This window comes from Somniosus microcephalus, chromosome 7 (assembly GCF_052327205.1).
Source record: "Somniosus microcephalus isolate GS21.2 chromosome 7, FLI_Smic_1.0, whole genome shotgun sequence".
Lineage (NCBI taxonomy): Eukaryota > Metazoa > Chordata > Chondrichthyes > Squaliformes > Somniosidae > Somniosus > Somniosus microcephalus.
In genome coordinates, this window is record NC_140993.1 from 191,091,497 (window position 1) to 191,119,263 (window position 27,767).

Consider the following 27,767-nt stretch of genomic DNA (forward strand, 5'->3'; position numbering starts at 1 on the left):
TAAGTGTATGTTGCCTCTCCCTGTTCCCTTTGCCAAAATGCATCACCTCACACTTCTCTGTATTAACTTCTGTCTGCCACTTGTCTGCCCATTCTGCTAGCCTTTCTATGTCCTGTTGTGGTCGATTGGTATCATTCTCACTGTTTGCCACATCCCCAAGTTTGGTGTCATCTGCAAATTTAGAAATTCTACTCTGTATTCCAATATCCAGGTCATTTATTTATATATATCAAAAAAAGCAGTGGCCCCAGCACTGACCCTTGGGGAACATCACTGTCTGAAAAACAGCCATTTACCACAACTTGCTGTTTTCTGTCCTTAAGCCAATTCCCTATCCAAGCTGCCACTGACCCACCTACTCCACGAGCCTCAATTTTGTTAACCAGCTTTCTATGTGGTACTTTGTCAAATGCCTTCCGAAAATCCATGTAGACAACAACCATTGCATTCCCTTCATCAATCCTCTCTGTTACTTCATCAAAAAATTCAATTAGATTAGTCAAACATGATTTGTCTTTTACAAATCCGTGTTGGCTCTCCTTAATTAGCTTAAACTTCTCCAAGTGCCCATTAATTTTTTCCTTGATTATTGTTTCTAAAACTTTACCTACCACTGATGTTAAACTGATCGGCCTGTAGTTACTAGGATTGTCCTTATACCTTTTCTTGAACAATGGTGTCACATTTGCCACTTTCCAATCCTCGGGCACCTCTCCCGCATCTAGGGAAGATTGGAAAATTATGGCAAGCCCTTCTGCTATCTCCTCCCCAGTTCCCTTAGCAACCTGGGATGCAAGCCATCTGAACCAGGCGACTTGTCCACTCTAAGCATACCCAGCCTTTCTAGTACTTCCTGTCTATCAATTTTCAACCCTTCCATTGCTTCTATCTTTTCCACTTCTACCAATATTTTGTCAGCATCCACCTCCTTAGTAAACACCGATACAAAGTACTCATTGAGTATTCTAGCCTTGCCCTGCGACTCTAAGCATATATCACCTCCTTTGTCCCTAATAGGCCCCACCCCGCCTCTTACTGCTCGCTTACTGTTTACATTCCGGTAGAAGATTCTTGGATTCCCTTTTATGTTAACCACCATTCTACTCTCATATTCTCTCTTTGCCAATCTTATATTCATCCTCACTTCCCCTTTCAACTTATTGTATTTGGTCTGGTTGTCCCTTGAAGAATTCACCTGACATGCATCATACACCCTCTTTTTTGTTTCATCATCTTCTCTATCTCCCTCGTCATCCAACGAGCCCTTGCTTTGGTTCCCTTCCCCTTCCCTCTTGTTGGAATGTACCTAGCCAGTACTTGGAACATCTCCTCCTTAAAGATCACCCATTGTTCTGTTACAGTTTTTCCTGTCAGTCTTTTGGTTCCATTTTACCCTGGCTAGATCCTTTCGCATCCCATTGAAGTTAACCCTATTCCAGTTTAGAAGTTCCACTCTAGATTGTTCCTTGCTCCCCTCCATTGCTAACCTAAATCTTATGATACGATGATCACTCGTACCCAAGTGTTCTCCCACAGACACCTGGTTGACCTGGCCCACCTCATTCCCCAGCACCAGATCCAGCAATGCCTCCTTCCTAGTTGGGCCAAGAACATACTGGTCAAGGAAATTCTCCTGAACACATTTCAGAAATTCCTTTCCCTTTACCCTAGCATTATCCCCGCAAGAATATTGGTCCTGGCTCTGTTGAGGTGTAACCTGTCTGGCTTGTACAGGTCCCACCTACACCAGAAATGGTCCCAATGCCTCAGGAATCTAAAGCCCTCCCTCCTGCACCATCTCTCCAGCCACACATTCATCTGTTCTATCCTCCTATTCCTGTACTCACTAGCACATAGCACCGGGAGTAATCTGGAGATTACTACCTTTGAGGTCCTGCTTTTTAATCTCTCTCCTAGCTCCCTAAACTCTGCCTGCAGGACCTCATCCCTCTTTCTGCCTATGTCGTTGGTATCGATATGGACAATGACCCCTGGCTGATCACCCTCCCCCCTTAGGGTATCCTGCAGCTGCTTAGTGACATCCTTGACCCTGGCACCAGGGAGGCAACATACCATCCTGGAGTCACATCTATGGCCACAGAAATGCCTGTCTGCTCCCCTAACTATCGAATCCCCTATCACTATTGCTCTTCCACTCTTTTTCCTCCACCCCTGTGCAGCTGAGCCACCCGTGGTGCCGTGGACTTGACTCTGGCTGCATTCCCCAGAGGAGCCATCGTCCTCACCAGTACTCAGAACAGAATACTGGTTGGCGAGTGAGATGCACTCCGGGGACTCCTACACTACCTGCCTGGTCCTCCTTTTCTGTCTGGCGGTCACCCATTTCCTCTCTGCCTGCGCACTCTTAAGCTGTGGGGTGACCACCTCTAGAAACGTGCTATCCACGTAACTCTCAGCCTCGCGGATGCACCGCAGTGACTCCAGCTGCCGCTCAAGCTCCAAAACACAGATCTCGAGCTGCCGTATCTGGTGACATTTCCCGCACAGGTGGTCGTCCAGGCTATGCGAAGCATCCAGGACTTCCCACATAGCACAGGATGTGCACGCCACGGGACTGAGCTGCCCTGCCTCTATTTAATAGACTAAGAACTAACTTAGCAGAAATAAACTTAAAACTTAAAAAAAAACACTCACCAGCTACTCATCAATCAGCTCCTTGCCTTGTGCCGACATCACTTTTCTACTCTGATGTCACTCTTTCGGATTCTGCCACTGTTGAGTTGCTGCCTCTCTTGCTCTGGTCTCGCCCAGATCCGCTGGCTCCTCCCAAATAAGTCTAGACTGCTGTCCTGTGACGTCACACTTTTTTTGGATTCCGGGATTTTTTTCCTTTCTGCTCCAGTTCCCGGCTAGGTCCGCGTCTCCTTGGCTGCTCTGGTTCAGATGGTTAATACGTAGAATAGCATGAACAATTGGCATTTACATAATGCCCTTAATGTAGTAAAATGTCCCAAGGTGCCTCACAGGAGCGTTATCAAACAATATTTGACACTGAGCCACATAAGGAAATATTGGGATGGGTGATAAAAAGCTTGGCAAAAGAGGTAGGTTTTAAGGAGCTTATTAAAGGAGGAAAGAGGTAGAGAGGCAGAACGGTTAAGGGAGGGAATTCCAGAGCTTAAGTCCTAGGCAGCTGAATGGTGGCATGATGAAAATCAGGAATGCACAAGATGCCCGAATTGGAGGATTGCAGAGATCTCAGAGGGTTATAGAGTTGGAGGAGGTTACAGAGATAGGGAGACGTGAGGCCGTGGAAGGATTTGAAAGCAAGGTTGAGAATTTTAAAATTGAGGCATTGCCGGACCGGGAGCCAATGTAGTTCAGCGAGGGATGACTGGTCAACGGGACCTGATGTGAGTTAGGATACACAGCAGAGTTTTGGATGAGCTCAAGTTTACAGAGGGTGCAAGGTGGGAGGTCGGCCTGGTGAGCATTGGAATAGTCAAGTCGAGAGGTAATAAAGACGGGCGGAGATGGGTGATGTTATGGAGGTGAAAGTAGGCAGTCTTGGTGATGGTGAGGATATGGGGTCAGAAGCTAGCTTGGGGTCAAATAGGATGCCAAGGCTGTGAACGGTCTGGTTCAGCCTCAGACAATGGGCAGGGAGAGGGATGGAGTTGGTGGCTAGGGAACGGAGTTTGTGGCGGGGACCAAAGACAATGGGCTGGATTTTCTCAATGGAGACGAGTTGGAGGCGGGACTGCTGCTTGTCGGGTCAATGTCCCGCTTCCATCATCTTCTGACCAACCAGAGGGATTTTCCCCTGATTGACCTTGTTAAGCCTGCCCTGCGGGCTCAGCAGGCCAATTATGGGGGAAGTCACTGACGGAGCATGTCCATGTCTGACGTGCGATCTGTCAAGACTTCTTGAAAGAAGAAATGTCAGCGTTTGACAGCTCTGTGAAGCTGTCAAACACTGACATTCTCTGTAGTTCGATGAGTTCTTGTGTTCAGGACTCATCAAACCTTTCAACTTTGTAGATTTCAGATGGCTGTTGGGTCAGAGGATTCAATAGCCAGTCTGTGAAAATGACAAGGAAGATGTCGGGTCTTCCGATCCAGGGTGGATGAAGGCTGTAGACAGAAAACAAGGTAAGTGAACATTTTTTAACACTTAACTTTCACCTTCCATACTTACCACTCCACACTTGCACCCATCACTCACCTCTACATCTTACTTTCAGGTCCCTCTGACCCCCGCAGACCTCCTTCATGTCTCCTCCAAACCGACGGGGTTTTCCGAGGTTGGGAAGCCTTCACCTGAGAAGGTAAAATGGTACTAATCCTTTTTTCTGTCTGTTAACTACCCGAAGCAGCACATCTCCCTGCCTCCTGGCAAAAGGGCACAGAGGCGGAATGGGGGTGAGTTTGCCATCCGCCCCCACTTTCTGCTACTTTACCGGCTGTCCCGCCTCCATGACCACCTCCTCGGGGCTTGGAAAATCCAGCCCGTTGGCTTCGGTCTTCCCAATATTTAATTGGAGGAAATTTCTGTTCATCCTATACTGGATGGGGCTCGAGCAGCGTGACAAATCTGAGACAGTGGAGGGGTCGAGAGAGTTGATGGTGTGGTAGAGCTGGGCGTCGTCAGCGTACATGTGGAACCTGATGTGTTTTTGAATGATAACAGGTACCTGTGGAATCTAATCAAGGAGTTTGGATGTTTCAAATATAGAATAATGGATACCAGGAGTGAGTTAAGGCTGGAATATAATCGTGGAGATCAGATGGTTTATAAAATTATCCTATGATATTGGTCTGAATACAGTTTGAATGTAGTGGCACCAGCAATCGAAGGGAATCGGGCTCTGACTTCTAAATTAGATTCCAGCCTGTAACTCATTCACCTTTTCTAAAGTTTGTTGTGTTTTAATAAGAATTTTTTTTAAAATGGTTGCATTTCTTACTGTTTCCAGTGAGAAACAAGATCAGAAAGAGATTTTGAGCAGGAGCAGGTGAAAGGTGAAAACAAGCACTCGGAACTAAAGCAGCAGCAGTTAGCCTGTATTGTTCCGATCATTTTTAGTTGGTGTCGGCCTTGGCTCAGTGGGTAGCACTCTCGCCTCTGAGTCAGAAAGTTATGGGTTCACATTCCACTCCAGAGACTGGAGTACATAATCCAAGCTGACATTTCAGTGCAGTATTGAGGGAGCGCTGCACTGTTGGAGGTGCTGTCTCTTGGATGAGACACTAATCCGAAGTCCCGTCTGCTCTCTAAGGTGGACTATTTCAAAGAAAAGTAAAAGGGATGGCATTAAAAGGGAAATTAGAGAAGTGTGCAAAAAGGGCACAGCAGTCATCATGGGTGACTTTAATCTACATATAGATTGGGCTAACCAAATTAGTAATAATACTGTGGAGGAGGAATTCCTGGAGTGTTTATGGGATGGTTTCCTGGACCAATATGTTGAGGAACCAACCAGAGATCAGGCCATCTTAGACTGGGTATTATGTAATGAGAAAGGATTAATTAGCAATCTTGTTGTACGAGGCCCCTTGGGTCAGAGCGATCATAATATGATCAAATTCTTCATTAAGATGGAGAATGAAGTAGTTGATTCAGAGACTAGGGTCCTGAATTTAAATAAATGAAACTATGATGGTGTGAGGCGCAAATTAGGTAGGATTGATTGGGGAATGTCACTCAAAGGGTTGATGGTGGATAGGCAATGGCAAACATTCAAAGACCGCATGGATGAACTACAGAATTTGTTCATCCCAGTTTGGCATAAAAATAAAACAAAAAAGCTGACTCAACCGTGGCTAACGAGGGAAATTAGGGGTAGCATAAGATCCAAGGAGAGGACATATAAATTGGCCAGAAAAAACAGTAATCCAGAGGATTGGGAACAGTTTAGGATTCAACAAAGGAGGACAAAGGGATTAATTAAGAAAGGGAAAATAGAATATGAGAGTAAGCTTGAGGGGAACATAAAAACTGATTATAAAAGCTTTTATAGATATGTTAAGAGAAAAAGCTTGGTGAAGTCAAGCGTAGGTCCCTTGCAGTCAGAATCGGGGGAATTTATAATGGGGAACAAAGAAATGGCAGGCCAATTAAATACATATTTTGGTTCTGTCTTCACAAAGGAGGACACAAATAACCTCCCAGAAATGTCGGGGAACATAGGGTCTGATGAAAGGGAGGAACTGAATGAAATCAGTATTTGTAGGGAAATGGTGTTAGGGAAATTGATGGGATTGAAGGCCGATAAATCCCCAGCGCCTGATAATCTACATCCTAGGGTACTTAAGGAAGTGGCCCTAGAAATAGTAGATGCATTGCTGATCATCTTCCAACATTCAATGGAATCTGGAACAGTACCCATGGATTGGAGGGTAGCTAATGTTACCCCACTGTTCAAAAAAGGTGGTAGAGAGAAAACGGGGAATTACAGACCGGTAAGCCTGACATCGGTAGTGGGGAAAATGCTAGAGTCCATTATAAAAGATGTAATAGCAGATCACTTGGAAAACAGTGACAGGATCGGACAAAGTCAACATGGATTTACAAAAGGTAAATCGTGCCTGACTAATCTACTGGAATTTTTTGAGGATGTAACTAGTAAAATAGATAAGGGAGAACCAGTGGATGTGGTGTATTTGGACTTTCAGAAGGCTTTCAATAAGGTCCCACATAAGAGATTAGCGTGTGAAATTAAGGCACATGGGATTGGGGGCAAGGTATTGACTTGGATAGAGAACTGGTTGGCAGATAGAAAGCAAAGAGTTGGAATAAACGGGTCTTTTTCCGAGTGGCAGGCAGTGACTAGTGGGGTACCGCAGGGATCGGTCCTTGGACCCCAGCTATTCACAATATATATTAATGATCTAGACAAGGGAACTAGATGTAATATCTCCAAATTTGCAGATGACACAAAGCTGGGTGGACGTGTGTGCTGTGAGGAGGATGTCGAGAAAGTCCAGGCTGATTTGGACAGGTTGGGTGATTGGGCAAAAGCATGGCAGATGCAATATAACGTGGATAAATGTGAGGTTATCCAGTTTGGTGTCAAAAACAGGAAGGCAGATTATTATCTGAATGGCAATAGATTGGGAGAAGGGGAAGTGCAACGAGACCTGGGTGTCCTTGTGCACCAGTCGCTGAAGGTAAGCATGCAGGTGCAGCAGGCGGTTAAGAAGGCAAATGGTATGTTGGCCTTCATAGCAAGAGGGTTTGAGTACAGGAACAAGGATGTCTTGCTACAGTTGTACAGGGCCTTGGTGAGACCACATCTTGAGTATTGTGTGCAATTTTGGTCACCTTATCTGAGGAAGGATATTTTTGCCATGGAAGGAGTTCAGCGAAGATTCACCAGGCTGATACCTGGGATGGCAGGAATGACGTATGAGGAGAGATTGTCGATTGGGCTTGTACTCACTGGAGTTTAGAAGAATGAGAGGGGATCTTATTGAAACTTATAAAATTCTGGCAGGACTAGACAGACTAGATGCAGGGAGGATGTTCCCGATGGTCGGGGAATCCAGAACCAGGGGTCACAGTCTAAGGATAAGGGGTAGTCCTTTTAGGACAGAAATGAGGAGGAATTTCTTCACCCAGAGTGGTGAACCAGTGGAATTCTCTACCACAGAAGGCAGTAGAGGCCAATTCATTAAATATATTCAAGAAGGAATTGGATATATTTCTTAAGGCTAAAGGGATCAAGGGGTATGGGGAGAAAGCAGGTACCGGGTACTGAACTTGGATGATCAGCCATGATCGCATTGAATGGCGGAGCAGGCTCGAGGGGCCGAATGGCCTACTCCTGCTCCTATCTTCTATGTTTCTATGTAAGTAAAGGAGTTCTGGCCAATATTTATTCCTCAAACAACATCTATCTTTTCTTTTTCTTTTTTTCTCTCTTTCTTCCTTTCCTTTCTGTAGGGGGTTGGCACGTGTGCCCAGTCAGTTATGCCCCTGACTGTTGGTGAGCGGTTCGAATCGCTCCCACGCCCCTGGGTTCTAGACAACGGATTTAGGAGTGGGTGGCGATACAGAAAAATTTGAGTAGACAAGTGGTTTGGATGTAAGAAAAACCAAGATTTTATTAAAACAGGAATAAAACGCTCTTATGAGAAATTACAGGCATAAACAAAATGACTATACTTATACAGGGTATGGGGAACACACAGCACATCGAGGGAAAAACAACTACATTAACAATCCCCTTATCCTTATCCCACCCCCTATACCTAACTAGATTAAGCCATGAGGGGCCAGAATTCATGCTCACCAATCCAAGGCTTGTTGCCTTGACCGTTGCGAGTTTTGAGGTTTGGCCTCCTGTCCTTTGGGGTACTCCATCACCACGTGGTCTGAGGATGCAGTGCTGGAGCTGTTGCTGCGGCACACCTTTCCTCTCCTCCGCTACCATCGTCGTCTCATCGCGATGGGTTCTCTTCTTCTTCTCCCTCAGGCGGTCATCGGCGGTAACGTTGCGTTGGCAGTCTTTACTGCTTAGATTTTTCTGCCCATTCTTAGAACGCCATCATATTCGTAATATGAATTCTTCCCCAAGTGCCAGCTTATAACTAGGTGCTCGGTCTTTATCAGTGCGTCTTTGCTGCCCTTCTCTGCTCTTGTCGGGTCTCTACCTTATTCTTCGTCTCGTTTCATTTCGCCTCATTTTCTCTGCCCTCTTTTGTGGCCCGGGTGTCCTGGGTGACTTTGGACTCGGGTCTCGTTCCCCTCTCCTGCGATTGGTATGGATGTCCTTGGTTGCTAAACAAAGCGGAGAGCGACAAGAGAACCCGCAACAAGGCCAAGGCACGAGTATGGGTGGCAGCAGCCCATGAGGTCAGAGCAGAGCAAGAGGCAAGAGTCAAGAGGGAAGATTGGTACTGATGGGCCTACAATTATACTCCTTCGGATGGCCCGTAATCTGCGCGCCAAATCAGGTCAGTCCATTGTTTAACTTTTGGCGGGCTGTTTTAAATGATTACACCAATCTAACCTAACTGGCTTAAGATGGCCATTTATCGCACCTGATGGCCCGATGTCCAGGCTGTATTGTCATTAATGCATTTTAATCGGCCTGTCCAGCCTTGGTGGCTTCCTTAAGCTGTTTCCGATTATTTATGCGGACAAACTAATGGCTTTACGCTTGGGCCTAACTGGGTTTATCTGTTCCAATCTGATGAAATGCATATTCAGTGTTTGCTTAACTGTCTGGTTTTTCAAACACAAAGTCCTTTTCACAGAAATGCACTTTAAGTTTCGATTTCCCAAAACTGCCTGTTGTGTGCTACAGAGTCCAAGGTTTTAAAATCTTGCAGGCTTTTGGTCACGAGGTGCGGACGCCATCTTTTGGGTACCCTTTTTAAATTGCCCATGCAGGGTCCCTTTTATTAATAACCTTGGGGGAATGTGGGAATTTTGCGACTCTTACATTTCCTAAAATTAAAGGGAAGATTAGTGAAAAATTCTTTACACAGAGGGGGGTTGTGGAATTCTCTGCCATAAACTGTTGCTGAAGGAGAGCCCATAAATTCTTTATAAAAGAAATGAGATAGTTCTTTGAAAAAGATTGTCACAGATGTGGTGAGCTGAATGGCTTGTTTCTGTACTGTAACATTCTATGATTCTGTAGTTCGAGATTTTCTACAGTATTGGCGGTATGAAGCTGTTGGGATATGCTTTGTGTCCACCTGAATGCCCTATCGCTGACCCCAGCAGCTTTCCTGGGGTCAGCCTAATTGGAATTCTCTTGGTGTGTACCTGGTGCGGTGCTCTGGCCTGTGTTGGGGAAACTTGCCATGGTGGGCAGCAGATTTCCACTACCAGCAGCAGCTTAAAGAAGACGCCTGTCTCCTGAGCAGAAGGAAGAATGGAGCCCATAATGAAACTGCCAAGTTGTGCTGGTAGATGAGAGTGCATCTCAACAGCACTCACTGTGGTGGGCCATTTAAATTGCCAGCGCTAGCAACAGTGGACGGCAGTAAGATACTGACCTTCCTAGCGTCTAAAGTTGCTAAAACAATACTGACAGGAATGTGATGTAACGTTACTCTGCCATTACTGTCTTACTTGAATAAGGGGTCGTTACTTCAGATGGAACATCTTGGAAGTCGCTGGAATCAATGAGGATCGGATATAATGCAGCTCCGACCAGTTTTCCACCTCGGCCTGCTGGAAGACCTCTCAAAAGCAGGCCGTAAACCCTCGGAGAGGCCTGTGACTTTGGAGCACCAGCTTGCCAGGCATTTAGAAATTACTATATTCTTCTTCGAACTGACCACGGGGTCAACAGCTATTATTTTTTTCTTTCTTCATTTTTGTGCTCATCACGTGGGGGTGGGGCAAAACACCTTTTTCAAATTTCTGGCAGGTCAGATGGACAGTAAAGCTCCCATTACTCTGCCAGAATGATGCACCGATCTCAGTGGAACACTTCCTACTGCACCAGTGGGACATGGTTCTGATTTCTATGCCGGCCATTTTGTGGCACTCGTGAGTGAAACTGCCAATTTAGTGCCAGATCTGTGCTGGGAATTGGATTGAAACTGCCCGAACTCATCTCACTTGGATACTTGGAGCTGAGGGGCAAGAGTAGACTTTTGTACCATCAATCCAGGGTGGATTTATATCCAGATCCCAGTGTCTAACCCATTGTCCCACTCAGCAACCATTTTTGAAGAACTTACTTTTAAAACAAAAAAAGAATTTAACAACTATACCTTTATGCAGATACTGACAGCATATTAAAACCACTTGCCATTCCATCTCATTGTGTAGATTTCCTGATCTAGGCATAATACTTTATTGCTTAATCTTTACCCAAGCATAAAACGTTGCCCAATTACTCATGCTTTCATTTCTCAGTGCATTGAGTATTGTCAGTAAGGCCCGTCAGTCATCGCTCGCACAGTAATAGCCCTGTGTAAAAGATCATATTTTGTATAATAAAACTGTTTTAATTTCCATTCAGTCACAGCGTGAGAGATTAAATGGACTGCGATACAAATTGCTTCTTATTTCCCCCTCTGTAAGCTGTCTATGGATATCCTGCCCCAAATATAACATTTCTTGGCAATCCAGTGATGAGTCTATCAGAGTTTGACTGTATCTGCAGGACTGGTTTTCTTCAAGCCCCTGAAAGGAGTATGGAGAGCTGCAGCAGTTGCTGTTTCGCTAATAGATGAAGCTCCTAATCCAGGCCATGCCCAAGGCTGACTAGTCAATACCAGTCTGATCCTTGGGCTTGTGCTGTGAGTGCTGATTTCAACTGGGGCATTAGGGGTGCTACAATTTGCTCGCACCTCTTCTGAGTTTTGGAAGGAACTTGCATTCATATAGCACCTCCTCACATTCTCGGGATATTTTAAAGCACTACTCCGAGGAATTACTTCTGAATTACAGTCACTGTTGCGTAGGCCAATGCAGCAACTAATTTTCAAAATCCGACTAATGGAAAAATGAGACAAACGACCAGTTAATTTGTCTTTTTCTGGTGGTGTTGGTTGATTGAGGAATGTTGGCCAAGTAACAAATCGCAACTGAACAATCTCAAAACCCAACAAGCAAAGTAAGAAAGCCTGCCATTTTCCTGCTGGTTTTATGTCCTCAAAAGAACCTGGCCTTTTGGTGAGGGAGGGAGCTGATGATGTGCATCAGCTGCCAAACCCGCGACAAACCTCCCTGAACAGCAGCAATTAGCTTCCGCTTTACCCCAGGATGCACCTATTTAGACTACCTCTCCACAAGGAGTTTCCAAATAGTGGGCTTGAGGGACAGGCTAGTTGAAACGTAGGTCCACCTTAACAACTGGATGTGCTCCAGACCCCAGACTACCTGTGAGGATATCAGATAGGATTTAAATACATTCCTTCACAATAATAACACAATAGCCATTTTATTTTACATTAAATATATTTGAGGAAATTTAAGCAAAAACAATATCAAACGGGAATATCGGGGACGAATTTAACCCTACTTGCTGAGCAGAAACCTGGTGGGTGGGCAGTTAAAACCACCCTGGCTCTTAGCTGTCCGAAAGCCGCCTTGATCGCAACATCACAGGCAGCAAGGCGCCCGGACCCAACAGGGTCCTTCTTTACATATGCATGTTGCAGCACGATGACATCATTGAAACCCGACTGTAATTATAACTCAGGCCTGAGCGGAGAATCCCCCTGGAGTTAAAATCGGGGCCAATCTGTGAGGGGTATACAGCTATGATAATGTTGGTTGGAAGTGTTGTGGCCCTGCTTGACTTCCCCTAGGCTTAGGATAAGCAGTGACTGGCTGTGTAGCTTGCAATAATTGAGTTGTTGATGGGGAAATATTTCCATAGCACTTAACATTTATTGGCTTGTACAGTTAATCCTTTCTGACTGTTATTGCATTAGTAAGAGCAGAAACATATTTCTTGGACTTCGAAAGCCTTTAGCAGCAGGAGAGAAATAAATCCCTTTGTTCTTGCAATGAGAATTTCAGATTTCACATTAACCCAGTAGAAAGAGGTTAATTCTCTAAGAAGAAGTGAATCACCAAGGCACATGACCTCAAAGCTGTGTTCCTGGTCACTGTTTCTGTTTCAAACCTCAGGTCAAGTTAGTAAATGGCAAGATCGGGGCGGATTTTGAGAGTTGGTACTACCGATGGGGAGCCTTGACTCGACGCCTCTGGAACATAACCAACGCATTGCTGACGATCTCCGGATATCTGCAGTCTGTGAACAAGGCTCCCAACAAGTAGTGCCCACGCTTAACAATGGCCCAGCTGTGTGCAGAGGTGCTTGTCATACATATGGGCCCAGCAGCTGTCTGAGATCTTCAACAAATCCGTGACAAATGAAGGTTGACTCAGTGGGTAGCACTCTCGCTTCTGAGGTAGAAGGTAGGGGATTCAATTCCCAACCCAGAGACTTGAGCACATAATCCAGGCTGACGCTCCAGTGCAGTGCTGAGGGAGCGCTGCACTGTCAGAGGTGCCGTCTTTCGGCTGAGACATTAAACCGAGGCCCCGTTTGCTCTCTCAGATGGACGTAAAATATCTCACGGCACTATTCAAAGAACAGCAGGGTAGTTCACCCCTTGCCAAGATTTATCCAGCAACTAACATCACTGAAGCAGATTATCTAATCATTAACACATTGCTCTTTGTGGGAACTTGCTGTGCTCAATTTGGCTGCTGCATTTCCTACATTACAACAGTGACTACACTTCAAAAAGTACTTCATTGGCTGTAAAGTGCTTTGGGACATCCTGAGGTCGTGAAAGGCCCTATGTAAGTTCAAGTCTTTCTTTCTCTCTTTAAAAAAGATTACAGTGGCTCTCCTGGTTAAATATATTGTATGGTACTGAGCCATACAGAACAGGAAGGCACAAGATTTGATCCCTGGTATGTGCTGAATTGACGGATCTCAGTTGAGGTAGCAGTGGAGAGCACCAAGTGACCTCAGTAGCCCTGGGCTAGAGACTGGGAAAAATCACCAGAGATCTTGATCCTGACCGCTACCCTTGGTGGAAAGTGCATATATGTGGACATCAACTGAGGATAGGATCAGGCTTAACTGCAATGCTCCACCCCCTAGTCTAACAGCCTGTCAACACTCAAGTGGCCATTCTCCATGTATGAATTGAATATTGAGAGGCTATTTGACTGGGAAGGGCTAATCATCATCCTTTCTTCACCCACTGTCCATGCATGCGCTCTTCCACTGGAGCTCACTGGATAGTAATCATGGTTGACTTTTCTTCTCCCTGAGGTCAGTTGTAGCACCTTCACCGCCTCATCTAGTGGGAACTTGCGCACACGTAACATAGGATTTTCTATCCATTAGCTGTGTATGCAAAATTTCTTGATGAGAGTGGGTGAATCTTCACATAGGGAGTGGAAAATCTATCCCTAAATCTCATCCAGTTAAAGGTTGCGGCATCTGAAAATGCGTATAAGAATATAATTTCAACCCTGGGGTGAGCCTATTCTATACATTTATGTACCTGCTGTGGGGATGATTTGCTCTCTTCTCCCCATTTTTAAACATAATGGGGAATCTGTGGAAAACCCAGGGATTGAAAGTTGTTCAAAAGCAAAATACTGCTGGAAATCTAAAATAAAAACAGGAAAATGCGGAAAATACTCAGTAGGCCAGGCAGCATCTGTGGTGCAAGAAACAGAGTTAACATTTCAGGTTTATTGAAAGTTGTTATTGTTTTTATATCTTCCCACTCTTCCCTTGGAGAATAATGTGAAGTAGTGAAAGGATTCACAGGCTCATTAACAGTCAGACAGGCTGAAACATGATCGCTAGCTTCCATGGCTGCACCCATCCTAATACCAGCTGATGGCGTGGTTCGTCCTATACAGGGGAGGGTTTTTTGGGCTTGCACAACCCAATCAACGGATCAGATCAAAGCTCTGCAGTCCTGCCACATCCAGTCGTGAATGGTGGTGGACAATTAAACAACTAACGGGAGGAGGAGGCTCCATGAATATCCCCATCCTCAATGATGGTGGAGCACAGCACATGAGTGCAAAGGACAAGTCTGAAGCGTTTGCAACCATCTTCAGCCAGAAGTGCTGTGTGGATGATCCATATCAGCCTCCTCCTGAGGTCCCGACCATCACAGATGTCAGTCTTCAGCCAATTTGATTCACTCCACGTGATATCAAGAAACGGCTGAGCGCACTGGTTACAGCAAAGGCTATGGGCCCTGACAACATCGTGCTGAAGATTTGTGCTCCAGAACTAGCTGCACCTCTAGCCAAGCTGTTCCAGTACAGCTACAACACTGGCATCTACCCGACAATGTGGAAAACTGCCCAGGTATGTCCTGTCCACAAAAAGCAGGACAAATCCAATTGGTCAATTACCAACCCATCAGTCTACTCTCAATCATCAGCAAAGTGATGGAAGGTGTCAGCGACAGTGCTATCAAAAATAGCTGAATTCCAGAGGTGAGGTGAGAGTGACTGCCCTTGACATCAAGGCGTCATTTGACCGAGTGTGGCATCAAGGAGCCCTGGTGAAATTGAAGTCAATGGGAATCGGGGGGAAAACTCTCTACTGGCTGGAGTCATACCTAGCACAAAGGAAGATGGTTGTGGTTTTTGGAGGTCAATCATCTCAGCCGCAGGACATTGTTGCAGGAGTTCCTCAGGGCAGTGTCCTAGGCCCAACCATCTTCAGCTGCTTCCCTCCATTATAAGGTCAGAAATGGGGATGTTCACTGATGATTGCATAGTGTTCAGTTCCATTCGCAACTACTCAGAAAATGAAGCAGTCCATGCCTGCATGAAGCAAGACCTGGACGACATTCAGGCTTGGGCTGATAAGTGGCAAGTAACACTCGCACCACAGAAATGCCAGGCAATGACTATCTCCAACAAGCGAGAGTCTAACCACCTCCCCTTGACATTCAACGGTATTACCATCGCTGAATCCCCCACCATCAACACCCTGGGGGTCACCATTAACCAGAAACTTAACTGGACCAGCCACATAAATACTGTAGCTACAAGAGCAGGCCAGAAGCTGGGTATTCTGTGCTGAGTGTCTCACCTCCTGACTCCCCAAAACCTTTCCACCATCTACAAGGCACAAGTCAGGCGTGTGATGGAATACTCTCCACTTGCCTGGATGAGTGCAGCTTCAACAACACTCAACAAGCTCGACGCCATCCAGGACAAAGCAGCCCACTTGATTGGCACCCCATTCACCACTTTCAACATTCACTCCCTCCATCACCGGCATACTGTGGCTGCAGTGTGTAACATCTACAAGATGCACTGCAGCAACTCGCCAAGGTTTCTTCGGCAGCACCTCCCAAACCTGCGACCTCTGCCACTTAGAAGGACAAGGGCAGCAGGCGCATGGGAACATCACCACCTCCAAGTTCCCCTCCAAGTCACACACCATTTTGACTTAGAAATATATCACCGATCCTTCATCGTCACTGGATCAAAATCCTGGAACTCCCTCCCTAACAGCATTGTGGGTGTACCTTTACCACACGGACTGCAGCGGTTCAAGAAGGCAGCTCACCACCACCTTCTCGAGGGCAATTAGGGATGGGCAATAAATGCTGGCCTTGCTAGCGATGCCCACATCCTGCGAACAAATAAAATAAAACCAATACTCACACCCACCCGACGCGAGCAACCCACTGGATGCCAACCAGAGCTCCACTCGCCGGGACTGTCTGGAGCAGGGTTCAAACCCAGCACCTTCCCACTCTGTGGCAGAAATGTTACCACTAATCCAAAGGCTCGCTCCTGCATTGAAACTGACACCAGGAAATCAGGTAGAAAAGCCCGAGTGGCTTGTGGCATAATTCGAGATGATGTGAGAAATCGAGCTTTCAGAAACAAATTTGCCAACTGAATTAAATTGTGACAGTCCATGCAGCAAAATGGTTTGAACAAAGCCTCACAGTAATCTTCTTCATTTGGTACTGACATTCACACTCTTCCCCACCGCACCCCCCCGCCCCCCCACCCACACTTACCACCCTACAATGGTTACAAAAAAAAAGGAAAGCTAAAATGAATTCTTCGGCAATAAATCGCCAACTCTGAAATGAAGAATCGAGAATGTGAAAGCTTTGTAGCGGAGCTGAATGTAGCGTTGATCTTTCACCTCCATGATCCGATCCGAATCCAGCCCAGGATGATGAGATGTCTCACGTCGCAGGATATAAAGAATCTAATGAACTTTGTTCGTGACAACTCACTGCTGAGTGACCACAAATGTGCCACGCTAAACTGCCCACAATGTCACATTCACTTGAGTCTGAGAGACCGCTAGCCTGGGTAAAGGTTTAAAATACTTGCACTTATACATATAGATATATATATATATATAACACTTACCATGTCTCGCAGAATCATCTGAGAGCGCTGCACGTACAATTAATTCATTTGAAATGCAACATAACTCTTGTTATGTAGATAAATGTGCCAGCTTTTTAGCACATGGCAAGATCCCCAAAACAGCAATAGAATTAATGAGCAAGTAGTCTGTTTTTGGTGGTGTTGGTTGAAGGAGAAGGGTTGATCAGGACACTGGGAGAATTCTCCACTCTTCTTCGAAATAGTGCCATTGGATCTTTAATGTCCACTGAAGTAGGTAGAAAGGGGATCTTGGTTTGCCATCACATCCAAAGGACGGCACCTGTGACAATGCAGCACTGGAGTGTCAGCCAGGGAGAAGTTGAAATGCCACACTGGTAGAGCAGAGACTGCTCTTCTGTTGTTGGGGATAGAGCTCATTATTGCAGAAGAGCGAGCGGAGATTTATTTTGTGGTATGACTGAACCGGGGTTGCTTGTTGCTGACACTAAGATATGAACAACATCAACAACTTGCATTTATATAGTGCCTTTAACGTAGTAAAACGTCCCAAGGTGCTTCAAAGGAGTGTTATCAGACAACATTTGACACCGAGCCACGTGAGATATTAGGACAGATGATCAAAAGCTTGGTCAAAGAGATAGGTTTTAAGGAGCGTCTTAAAGGAGGAGAGAGATGTGGAGAAGCTTATGGAGGGAATTCCAGAGCTTAGGGCCCAGGCAGCTGAAGGCACGACTGCCAATGGTGGAGCGAAGAAAATTAAGGATGCACAAGAGGCCAGAATTGGAGGAGCAAAGAGAGCTCGTGGGGGGCTGTGGGGCTGGAGGAGGTTACAGAGATAGGGAGGGGCGAGGCCATGGAGGGATTTGAACACAAGAATGAGAATTTTAAATTTGAGGTGTTTCTGGATCGGGTGGGGAAATTGCTGCATTCTACAGCAATCACCAGGAGCCACAAAAGGTACCACAACTAAACCAAAATCATAGAACCTATGCCTTGGAAATAAATTTATTTCCTACCTCCGCTTTCTCTGAGTGGCCTATAGCTGCTCAAGTACATTGTCGTTTTTTCAAACGGCCTCACGGCTTAAGCGGCAATAAGGAAGAAGGATTTCCTCCACTTGTAGGAATCGTCAGATCCCTAACTGAAGCACTGAGGTCGAGTCAATCCGATAATAAAACGAAGTTTAATAGAAACTAGAGAACAAACAATTGCATGCAGGAGAACTAATCAACAGGTCTTTTCTGGTGCTGGTTTCACGAGGTCTGAGTTGGGAACCTCCCACTCTCTGACGTCATGACGTCATCATGTTTCCTGCCATTCGGGGTGTCACGTGACCAATGTGATGATGTCATCGCGCTGATTCTGGGGCTTATCCAGAACGGCTATTTACATACAGTAAACAAACACAGATGCTGTAGCACTCTGTTAAAGGCAGTTATACATTAATACAGGAGTCCGTTGGTGGCTTTGCCACATGCGCCCCCCCCAGAAGTGTCTTTAACCTCAAAAGTCAACCGCAGAGGAGGTCGGACAAGCCTGTCCGAATGACTCCAATATTCCCGGAATTGCCAACTGCCATCATAGACGCGAAACCGACCTCGGGGTCGTTCTTCCGTTCACGCAATCGGTGCTGCTGCTTCCTCGGTGCAGTTGGCGCGAAACTGCATGGGTGTCGGCAGCATCTGGCTTTTGGACCGAAACGGGCGTGGTAGTAGCAGAGGCCAGTCGGTGGAGGCGCCGAGGTGGGATTCTTCGGGGCGGGACGCTTCGAGGTGGCACAGTACTGCTGCATCACCGCATAAATGGTGTCGGCTTCGGCCGCGAGCGCTGCACCGTCCGTAGCCTCCGACCTGGCGAGGGCTGCTTGCACCTGCTCGGGGAGCTGGCTCAGGAACAGTTCCCAAAAGAGAAAACACTGCGGCTCAGACCCAAGGAGCGTGAGCATCTGGCTCATCAACTCAGACGGCTTAGCGTCGCCTAACCCGGGCAGTGTGAGTAAACGTCGCGCGCGCTCCGCTTTCGTGAGGCCGAAAACCAGCATAAGTCGCGCCTTAAGCGTATCATACTTGTTATCCACAGGCGGGGTCTCCAGCAGACTGATGATCCGTGCAGCCGTCGAGCTGTCCAGTGCGGAGACCACGTAAAGATAACGGGTCTGATCCAGCACGATGTTCCGAAGCTGGAACTGAGCCTCCGCTTGGACGAACCAGCAGGCCGCCTGTTGTTCCCAAAATTGAGGGAGCTTCAAAGTCGCTGCATTAACATCCATCATTTTGTTCTGCACGTCCTCCGCGAAAATCGTCCGCGAAGTCTCGGGGTCACCAATGTAGGAATCGTCAGATCCCTAACTGAAGCACTGAGGTTGAGTCAGTCCGATAATAAAACGAAGTTTAATAGAAACTAGAGAACAAACAATTGCATGCAGGAGAAATAATCAACAGGTCTTTTCTGGTGCTGGTTTCACGAGGTCTGAGTTGGGAACCTCCCATTCGGGGCGTCACGTGACCAACGTGATGACGTCATCACGCTGATTCTGGGGCTTATCCAGAACGGCTATTTACATACAGTAAACAAACATAGGTGCTGTAGCACTCTGTTAAAGGCAGTTATACATTTATACAGGAGTCCGTTGGTGGCTTTGCCACACACTCTCCTTTAATGACCAAACTATTCCGTCTTTATTATTTGTTACTCCCAGTCTTTGCTGTTCAGTTGCATTTAGAAAAATGGAACTGTTGATTTTACTGTACCAAATACACTGTTATGGAAAGATACAACCATGTGTATAGGCAGAAGACAGATTCACCGGCACTTTGTTTAATTGAGATACGGAGATACAAATGCTTGCAAATCTGAAATGAAAATGGAAACACTGGGAATGCGCATCGAATCAATCAGCATCTGAAAGAGAAAATACAAATTACATTTCATGTGGGACCCGGTCATCATTTGTGGTGAAGGGTCCCTACTCCATCTTGGATCTTGGCTTAGATACTGCCTTGGCTACATTGTGCTGGCTACTTCTGTAAACGGTCTGAGCAGCCTACTTCTTAAGGGTGTGCCTGTGTCTACTTAACTACTTATACGATAGCCTAACCTGGGTCCCCCTTAACAGACAAACTGGATGTTGTGTTTTTGAATGTGCTCCCATTTTCTCTGAGGGAGGGTTTTAAAAACCAGCAAAGGATGACCAAGAAATTGACAAAGAGGGAGAAAATAGAATATGAGAGTAAACTACAAGAAATATAAAAACAGATTGTAAGAGCTTTTACAAGTATGTAAAAAGGAAACAATTAGTGAAAGTAAATGTGGGGCCCTTAGAGGCAGAGACAGGAGAAATTATAATGCGGAATAAGGAAATGGCAGAGACGTTAAATTAATATTTAGGGGCAAAAATTCGGTTGGTTAGCATCTCCTGTTAGCGCCTTCGGGAGGTGCTAACAACTTACCGCCTGAGCGTGGAGATTTTAGCACCGCCTGCGAAATTGACCTGTCGGTTTGCGGTGACGCTAAACATTACTGCCACAATCTCCTGCGCCCGTAGATTGTGAGGTAATCGAAGCGCGCATCGCCCTGGTAGCGCCCCGGACTGGAAATTGATTCTCGCCCCCTGCCTCAGCGCCTGCCGCTTGGAACGACAGGTAGAGGGGGACAGTTTGCAGTCAGCTGGGAGCTGGGGAAACGCTATTTAAAGGCGTGCGCTTTCTGCTTTTTCCTGTCAGCAAAAGATTCTGCATACGCAGGTTGAGAGAGGGAGAGAGGCGTCTGGAGATACTTAACGCTATCCTACAAGGAGTTTTGTTCAACAGCAAGACTTTTCAGGTTCCCAGGTCTGTAAACTTTATTACTACCACATTTTGAAGATTTAATGGGGGCTGTACTGGCATGGGGCCTCGTCCTCCTGCTTCACCATCAGAGGAAGTGGAGGCGGAGAGAGAGAGGGAGGAGGGCCAACAGGGCTCTGTGCTGGAGACCTTATCCTCCCAGTGTATTCCGGGAGCAGTTCTCATACATTCATCCGTCTGAGGAGCAGTGTTTTAGAAGGCTCCACTTCAGCAAGGAGGTGGTCATAGAGCTCTGCGATCTCCTGCAACCAGAGTTCCAGCCTCAGCTCAGGACCAGGACGTCTCTGTTGGTGGCAGTGAAGGTGACAGTGGCTCTCAATTTTTACACCAGCAGCTCATTTCAGGCTTCAACAGGGAACATTGCAAACAACACCCAGTTCACTGTCCATTGTTGCATCGGGGAGGTCACAATACTCTCTACAAAAGGAGAAGGGAGTATATCTAATTCCCCATGACCCGAGACAAACAGCGTGAACGGGCATGTGGCTTCGCTAGGATAGCGGGCTTCCCCATGGTTCAGGGCACCATTGACTGCATGCATATGGCATTGTGGGCACCTCATGAAAATGCAGAGGTTTTCCGCAAGCGCAAAGGCTTCCACTCTCTGAACGTTCAGTTGGTGTGTGACCACAGTCAGCGCATCCTCACCGTCAATGCCCGCTCTCCTGGCAGCAGCCACGATGCATTCATCCTGCGGCAGACTGGTGTCCTAGACCAGTTGCAACCACTGCATCAACCTCGTGGCTGGCTCGGGGACAAGGGTTATCCATTCTGCACCTGGCTGATGACACCGCTCCGTAACCCCAATACTCCTGCTGAGCTCCAATGCAATGAGAGCCATAGCGCCCCCAGGAACCTGATCGAACACACCATCGGCATCTTGAAGCAACGGTTCTGCTGTCTTGACCGCTCTGGAGGAGCCCTGCAGTACTCCCCTGATTGAGTATCGGTTTTCATTGGTGTGTGCTGCATCCTGCACAACCTCGCAATTCTGAGGACCCAGCCATTGCCACCAGGGATTGGTGGACCATCTCAGGAGGAGGGAGAGGAGGAGGAGGAGGAGGAGGAGGCAGAGGAGGATGAAGAGGAGGATGAGCAGAAACAACGTGCGAGGGAGGCGCTCAATGTTGCTTCTGCAAGGGCTATCCGTGAACGCCTGATAAGACACCGCTTCTGACGAATGGCAAAGAAGATGGCTTTTGGGATCAACAAGCACATTATTACATTACTGGGCAAAGCTCCAATGAGTAACATGAGGAAATTTGAATTGTTTCAATAAAAAAAATTATTTTTCTGAACAATTGTGTTTTATTAAGCACAACCAATAACAAAGAAATACAACAATTCATTAACAAATAAAACTGGTTCTTACCACATCGAAATAAATCTTAACAGAGTGAACAATATATTTACATACATATCCAACTTTGGGACAAACATTCCCCAAATATGTATGAAAAATTTTAGTTATTCGCCCTTTGAGAATGATCTCTCTCCCCAACAAACTTGGATCAATTAACTAGCAATTGAGAGATTTGTAACAGGTTACATTTAAACTACAAGGGCTAGTTGTTTGGTTCAGTCTTGAGTTTGTTTTTGCTTTCTTCTCAAACAGGTCGTGCTTGCACTAAACTGGCATTAGCATGTCATTCTTAACCAACTGGAACAGGCAGGCATGAGCTGCTTGCAAACAACCTACGCTGGCCAAAGACATACGTTATGCAGAGCAGATATTCTCACACAAATTGAATCACTGATGGCATTTACTGAAATGTCAACAGGTGCAGATTGAGTAATTGTTCCCAAGCCACTTACATCTGTTTCAGATCCACTTACAAATTGGAAAAAGTCAAATAAAAGCCTGACTCAACAGAAACACAGCTTTCATGTAAAAATGACTGATCCAGTTTCACTTGAGAGAAGGCTAGATGACAGTAGACGAAGCGTGTACTCCAAGGAGACAATATTATCTGCCAAGGTGTGCTATTTTAATATTGGAGACAATGTTTTTTTTGCCGGAACATGCATTATTCAATGGGACATCCGTAACTTGCCTATTGATAGCACAGTGCACTTTCTCCGATGTTTCTGCATTTCCAGCAATCAGAATCAAATATCCTGAAGAAACATTCCCTGTTACAGTTGAATCAGCTGTAGTCTGTTATTGCGCCACTAAACATATATTCAAAGTGCAGGTTGACAGCACTCTTGCCCCTGAGCTAATTTTAGTTTTTGATGCCAATCACGGATCAGGTCCTTGCAATCCATACCAATTCATAAAGTTCCTGCATAACAAAGCCTTTGCATGAACCAAAAGCAAAATCTGCAGACGCTGGAAATCCAAAACCAAAACAGTAAAACACTGGAGATACTGGGCAGGTCAGGCAGCATCTGTTAAGAAACCACGAGTCAGTTGACATTTCAGGTATAAACTCTTCCTCAGTTCTGTTCTGGTTTCTTTTCGTTTCGAACAAGGAGCCAACCCCCCCACTGACGATGTTTGACTGAAATCCAATTTTGGCTCAGCAGCAGCACTCTCGTCTCTCAGTCGGCAGGTTGTGGGTCCAAGCCCTACTGCAGACTTGAGTGCTGCATTGGCGGAAGTGATGTCTTTCGAATAAGCCATTAAGCCAACGCTCCATGTGCCTGTTCAGATGGACGTAAGGATCTCATGGCACTGTTGGAAGAAGAGCGTGGAGTTCTCCCAGAGTCCAAACAAACATTAATCCCTCAATTAACACAATCAAAACAGATTAACTGGTCATTCATCACATTGCTCTTTGTAGGACCTTGCCATGTGCAGTTTGGCTGCCATCTTTGCCTACACAACAACAGTGACTACAAAAAGTAATTCGAAGAGCTGTGAAGCACTTCGGGACATCTTGAGTAAGAAAATTGCGCTACATAAATACAAGTCATTCTTTTATATTGCTTCTGATGTCTATACCCACACTAACTGAATACAATAACAGGACAAAAGTTCCACCTAATTTCACCATTAAATAGGTTACAAAAAGCCAGTAAAATAGAAAACTATGACAAAACAGTTATAGGTATTCACCACATACCAGTAGGTGATTTTTACGCTTCTTTATGTTTCCTTTGAAGTTCAACCTCTTTTCTTGGGTCTCAGATTTTGTACACTCTAACTGGTTGAGATGTTAGCTAGGTAATCTACTCCAAGACATCGGACAGTGCTTCTCTGAAACTGGCTAGTAAGAGCACCACAATGGTGGCTCAGACTGACCCTGATTTCTCACCTGTGTGAACCCTTGCTATGGCTCTGTGTCTAAACAAGTTGACCTCCAGCTCACAGCACATCACAGCATTCAGCTCCCTTAACTTTGTTCTTTATTTTTCATTCACGCAGCATGGCCATTTCAGGCGAGGTAGAGCTGAAGTTGCTTCCAGAAAGGCTACCCGAGGTCAGACTGGGAAGTTCACGAAGATCTGCAAAGCGTTCACAAGATAGACATGGATGAGGAAGGTCATTCAGCTCATCCTAGCTCATCCATCCAGAAAAGCCGACTGTCCCCCCACAAACAGCATCCAACTGCCTCTTAAATGAATCCATAGTTTCTGTCTCTTCTACTCGACCCAGAAGTCCACTCCACGTGTTGATCACTCTTTGTGTGAAGAGGAACTTCTTGACTACAGTGTTAAGAGAAAAGGATCTTCAACCTGCCAAGTACTCCTTTAGCTGGTATCTCTTTTGTTCATAGTATATTCTGTGATCAGATTAAGGATATGGCCAGTAAATTCATGCCTTTATTAAACTTTGGTATCTCCTGGATTAACACTGAAGCCCTTCTCAAAAACTAAAATTGAATCCTCCCTGAAGTCATAGCAGTCCATCTTTGACCATGATGCCTGAAGATTCTCTCCAAATTCTGAAGTCCACTTACTCATGTTAACTTTCATGATATCTTGGATGGAGGTCTTGCTTGACAGCTACTCTCGAATGCTCCAACAGGCTGCATCATGGAGAAATGGGATGAGAACCTACACTCCAGTCGGCTTCATAGCGAGCTCCTGATTCTAAACATGCTACATGGGCAGATGCTTCTCCCAAGGAAGAACGAGGGAAACAAAAACATGGCTAACAGTCACAATTGTAGATTCCATCGATTATTCGAGTTCCTTCAGTTGTTCTATGAATACTGGGACTTCTGTAATTTAATTATATTACTTTCTCCCTCTGTATAACACTGAATTCTAACTCCAGTAATACCCTAATGCACCAGGGGCACATGGAGAGCAGGCATGCTGAAGGCCAGAGTTGAAAGTAAGAAGGGCTGCAAGTGGTCCTCAGGTTGTACCATGACACCACTGGAGACGCCTAAGTTAGGAGAAATTAACTCAAACACTTAGAGAAATTCTAGTGCAGAATGAGAAATACACAGGCAGGGCTTTGCAATATTATTGGTATCAAGTTGCCCAACAATCTTCAAAGTCCCTCAAAATGGGGTTTCAATAAATCATATCATGGTCTGGAACTTGCAAAGATTTTTTTAATCCCTCCCCACTTGGACTGTTATGAATGCATAACATAAATTTTCAAATTGCGTTTTAACCACATTATTAATAGAATAGTAACAATGAAATATGATAAATATCTCAGTTTGTGAGGCAGACCATAACTCACACACAATCTTGTTGCTTGAGACATGTTCAGTAGGCTCGGTTAGGACAACATTCATCGTGTCTCACTACCGCCCATGAGAAATCTTCTATTTATTTTACATTATGTACTTTATCATGCGAAATCTTCATGAATCACAAAGTGCCAACAACTGAACTGTAAAGTTTCTGGTAGTTACAAATGATTATAAAAACTTTCCTGCACCAAAAGTGTCAAATCTATAATATGAAGCAAGACGGTCTAAAACTTCAGTAATTACTGTGAAGGATTTATAATAATATATATATTTATATCTACTTGTATTAATACAGTTGCTATACTGCCCAAATATCTCAAATGCTTCACAAAGTGAATATTGAAATATATTGATCGTTGCTAGTAGGGAAACACTGCAATCATTCTCTCGCAAGCAGTAAAAAGAGTGACCAGTTAATCTGATTGTAGGCGGTATTAGTTGAGGGAGGAATGTTGTTTTGGATGCCTCCTTGGCAATGTTCTCGTTAAGCTGTGCGGCCGCCCGGTCGTGCAGCAGCCTGGAAGTCCCGCGCAGACTGCTCACTAGCTTTTCAATGCAAGAAACCGCACATGAAGGAAAATTTGAATGGGCTGTGCAGCCTGTTAAAGGGAACGCGCACCCAAAAAAAATTAGAGGGGACATTGCTCTCTGATCTTCAGATGCTGCCATGAGATCCTGAACAGCTAGAGGGGGCCTCTTGTTTAACATATCTATGAAGGCTGCATATAGTGACACCACAAGACATGACCAGAATGGAGGTGATTAGGTAATTTCCCCATCAATTCCACCTGGACACCGCATTGCTGTAAGCGACTGGAATTGATTTTACGCACATAATTTGTATTAAATAACTATCCTCCACTCACTGAATTTTGCTGGAGAAATAATCCTGCTTTTATCGGGAGACTTTGCTGCAGCTTCAGTCATGAGTTCTGTTTACTGTAGTTCATAGAGACTCTGTTTCCTGCGTAAATAGACGGCTATAGTGTGCTGTTTAAATAGACTCTGCTGGCTGTTTGCTGAGTAAATAGACTCTGTTTTGTGTAAAATAGACTGTTTACTGTAAGTCCTGCCATAAGTACCACCCCACCTCCAACTCATTGGCTGACACAGTGGTGTCAATACTCACTTCAATCTTTGAATGCAGCACTCTCTCAAGTACTGCACTGTAGTGCCAGGTTGGATTATGCGCCGATACCCCGAATATGGAGCTTTAACTCACCCGGGCCAAAGAGTGCTGCCAACTGAGCTAACAACATTCAACTCGGCAAAGAATATGTTATGCTCCTCTGAAAAAGAGGAGGGAATATTTTGATAATATGAGGAGACCTGAACTTGGCTGTGATATGTTTTAACAGGTGAAGAGATGTTGCGTGCTTATATAGATAAGCAGAGCTGGCTGGAGCGCTATGTAGAGCAAGACTGTATAATTCTAGTCTGCTGGCCCTGCACCACTTTAGCAGAAGTCAGTCTCACTTTGATACAGAATGCCAAAATGTGTAGTGTGTATGAATTCACGGCAGACCTTTAAAACGCAACTTGACACATTTCGGAATGAAGAGAACATTTCCAGTTATAAAAAAAATCAGTGGTTATGTAAGCATCAACGCAGGCCCCAAGGATTTTTTTTGTATCGGACATTTTGAATGACTGTTGCTGCTGATTTGACCAACAGCCTGTTTGGAGAAGATGGGAGGGGCCCAGGTGTTCGTGATGGACAAACTAATTCTGGGAGAATGTCTGGGCAGACAGAATTCTCTGGGAAGACAATGGGCAGGATTTTCATTGTGCCGTGGAGTCGGGATTGGAGGCGTGCGGGGGGTTAAAACCCCAAAAGTTGTAGTCCCGCCTCCTACACAACTCCTGAGTTAAATTCCTGCCCAATGGGTCTGGGTAGGTGACTCATACGAATGAGCACATAGATGAGATAGCTCCGAAAGGTGGGAACCGGACAAAAGAGGGCCATTGTAAATTAATGGGAAGCCACTTAACCCAGGATCAGGTGAGAAGTGCGGCCCATCATCTGCCATTAACACCAGCACCTAGATGGGATAGCCCTGAAAGGCAGGAAACCAGACAAAGAAGACAAAGAAGGGTGATTAAAAAGACATCACTGCAACTACACAGCTTTTAATGGACTTTTAGGATAAGAGAAGGCAGCTTTGGCCATTTTCTCTCATTCTCTCTCTCACTTCCTCTAAACCACCCCGAGCAACAAGAGCCTTGCCTTGCTCTTTGACTGTAGGAACGAACCTCGGAACTGGGACTTGGATACTGCATCGGCGATACGGAACCAAGAGACACGCTCTACACAGGGAAGCAACAAGCAAGAAAACGGACAATCGGGGTGAGCATTGTCCAAGCCCATGCATCCTTAAGACCACCGGTACTGTGTAACGGGGTGTTGTGTGTCCCAACCAATCCAGAGGGGCTTAGTGGGGAGGT

The 27,767-nt window shown here is 45.6% G+C and overlaps 2 protein-coding genes across 2 annotated transcripts in view; both read right to left on the minus strand.

Annotated features, from left to right (window-relative positions):
* csmd3b (CUB and Sushi multiple domains 3b) overlaps nt 1-27,767 on the minus strand; it is a 1,929,854-nt gene that overhangs the window by 844,508 nt on the left and 1,057,579 nt on the right. The gene's annotated exons all lie outside the window — the stretch shown is intronic.
* LOC147115047 (uncharacterized) lies at nt 1,663-5,041 on the minus strand. The gene is made up of 2 exons (XM_085993907.1): nt 4,929-5,041; nt 1,663-2,215 (listed from the first exon to the last, which is right to left on the minus strand). Exons 1-2 carry the CDS (start codon nt 5,039-5,041, stop codon nt 1,663-1,665), a joined length of 666 nt encoding a protein of 221 aa, XP_085850033.1.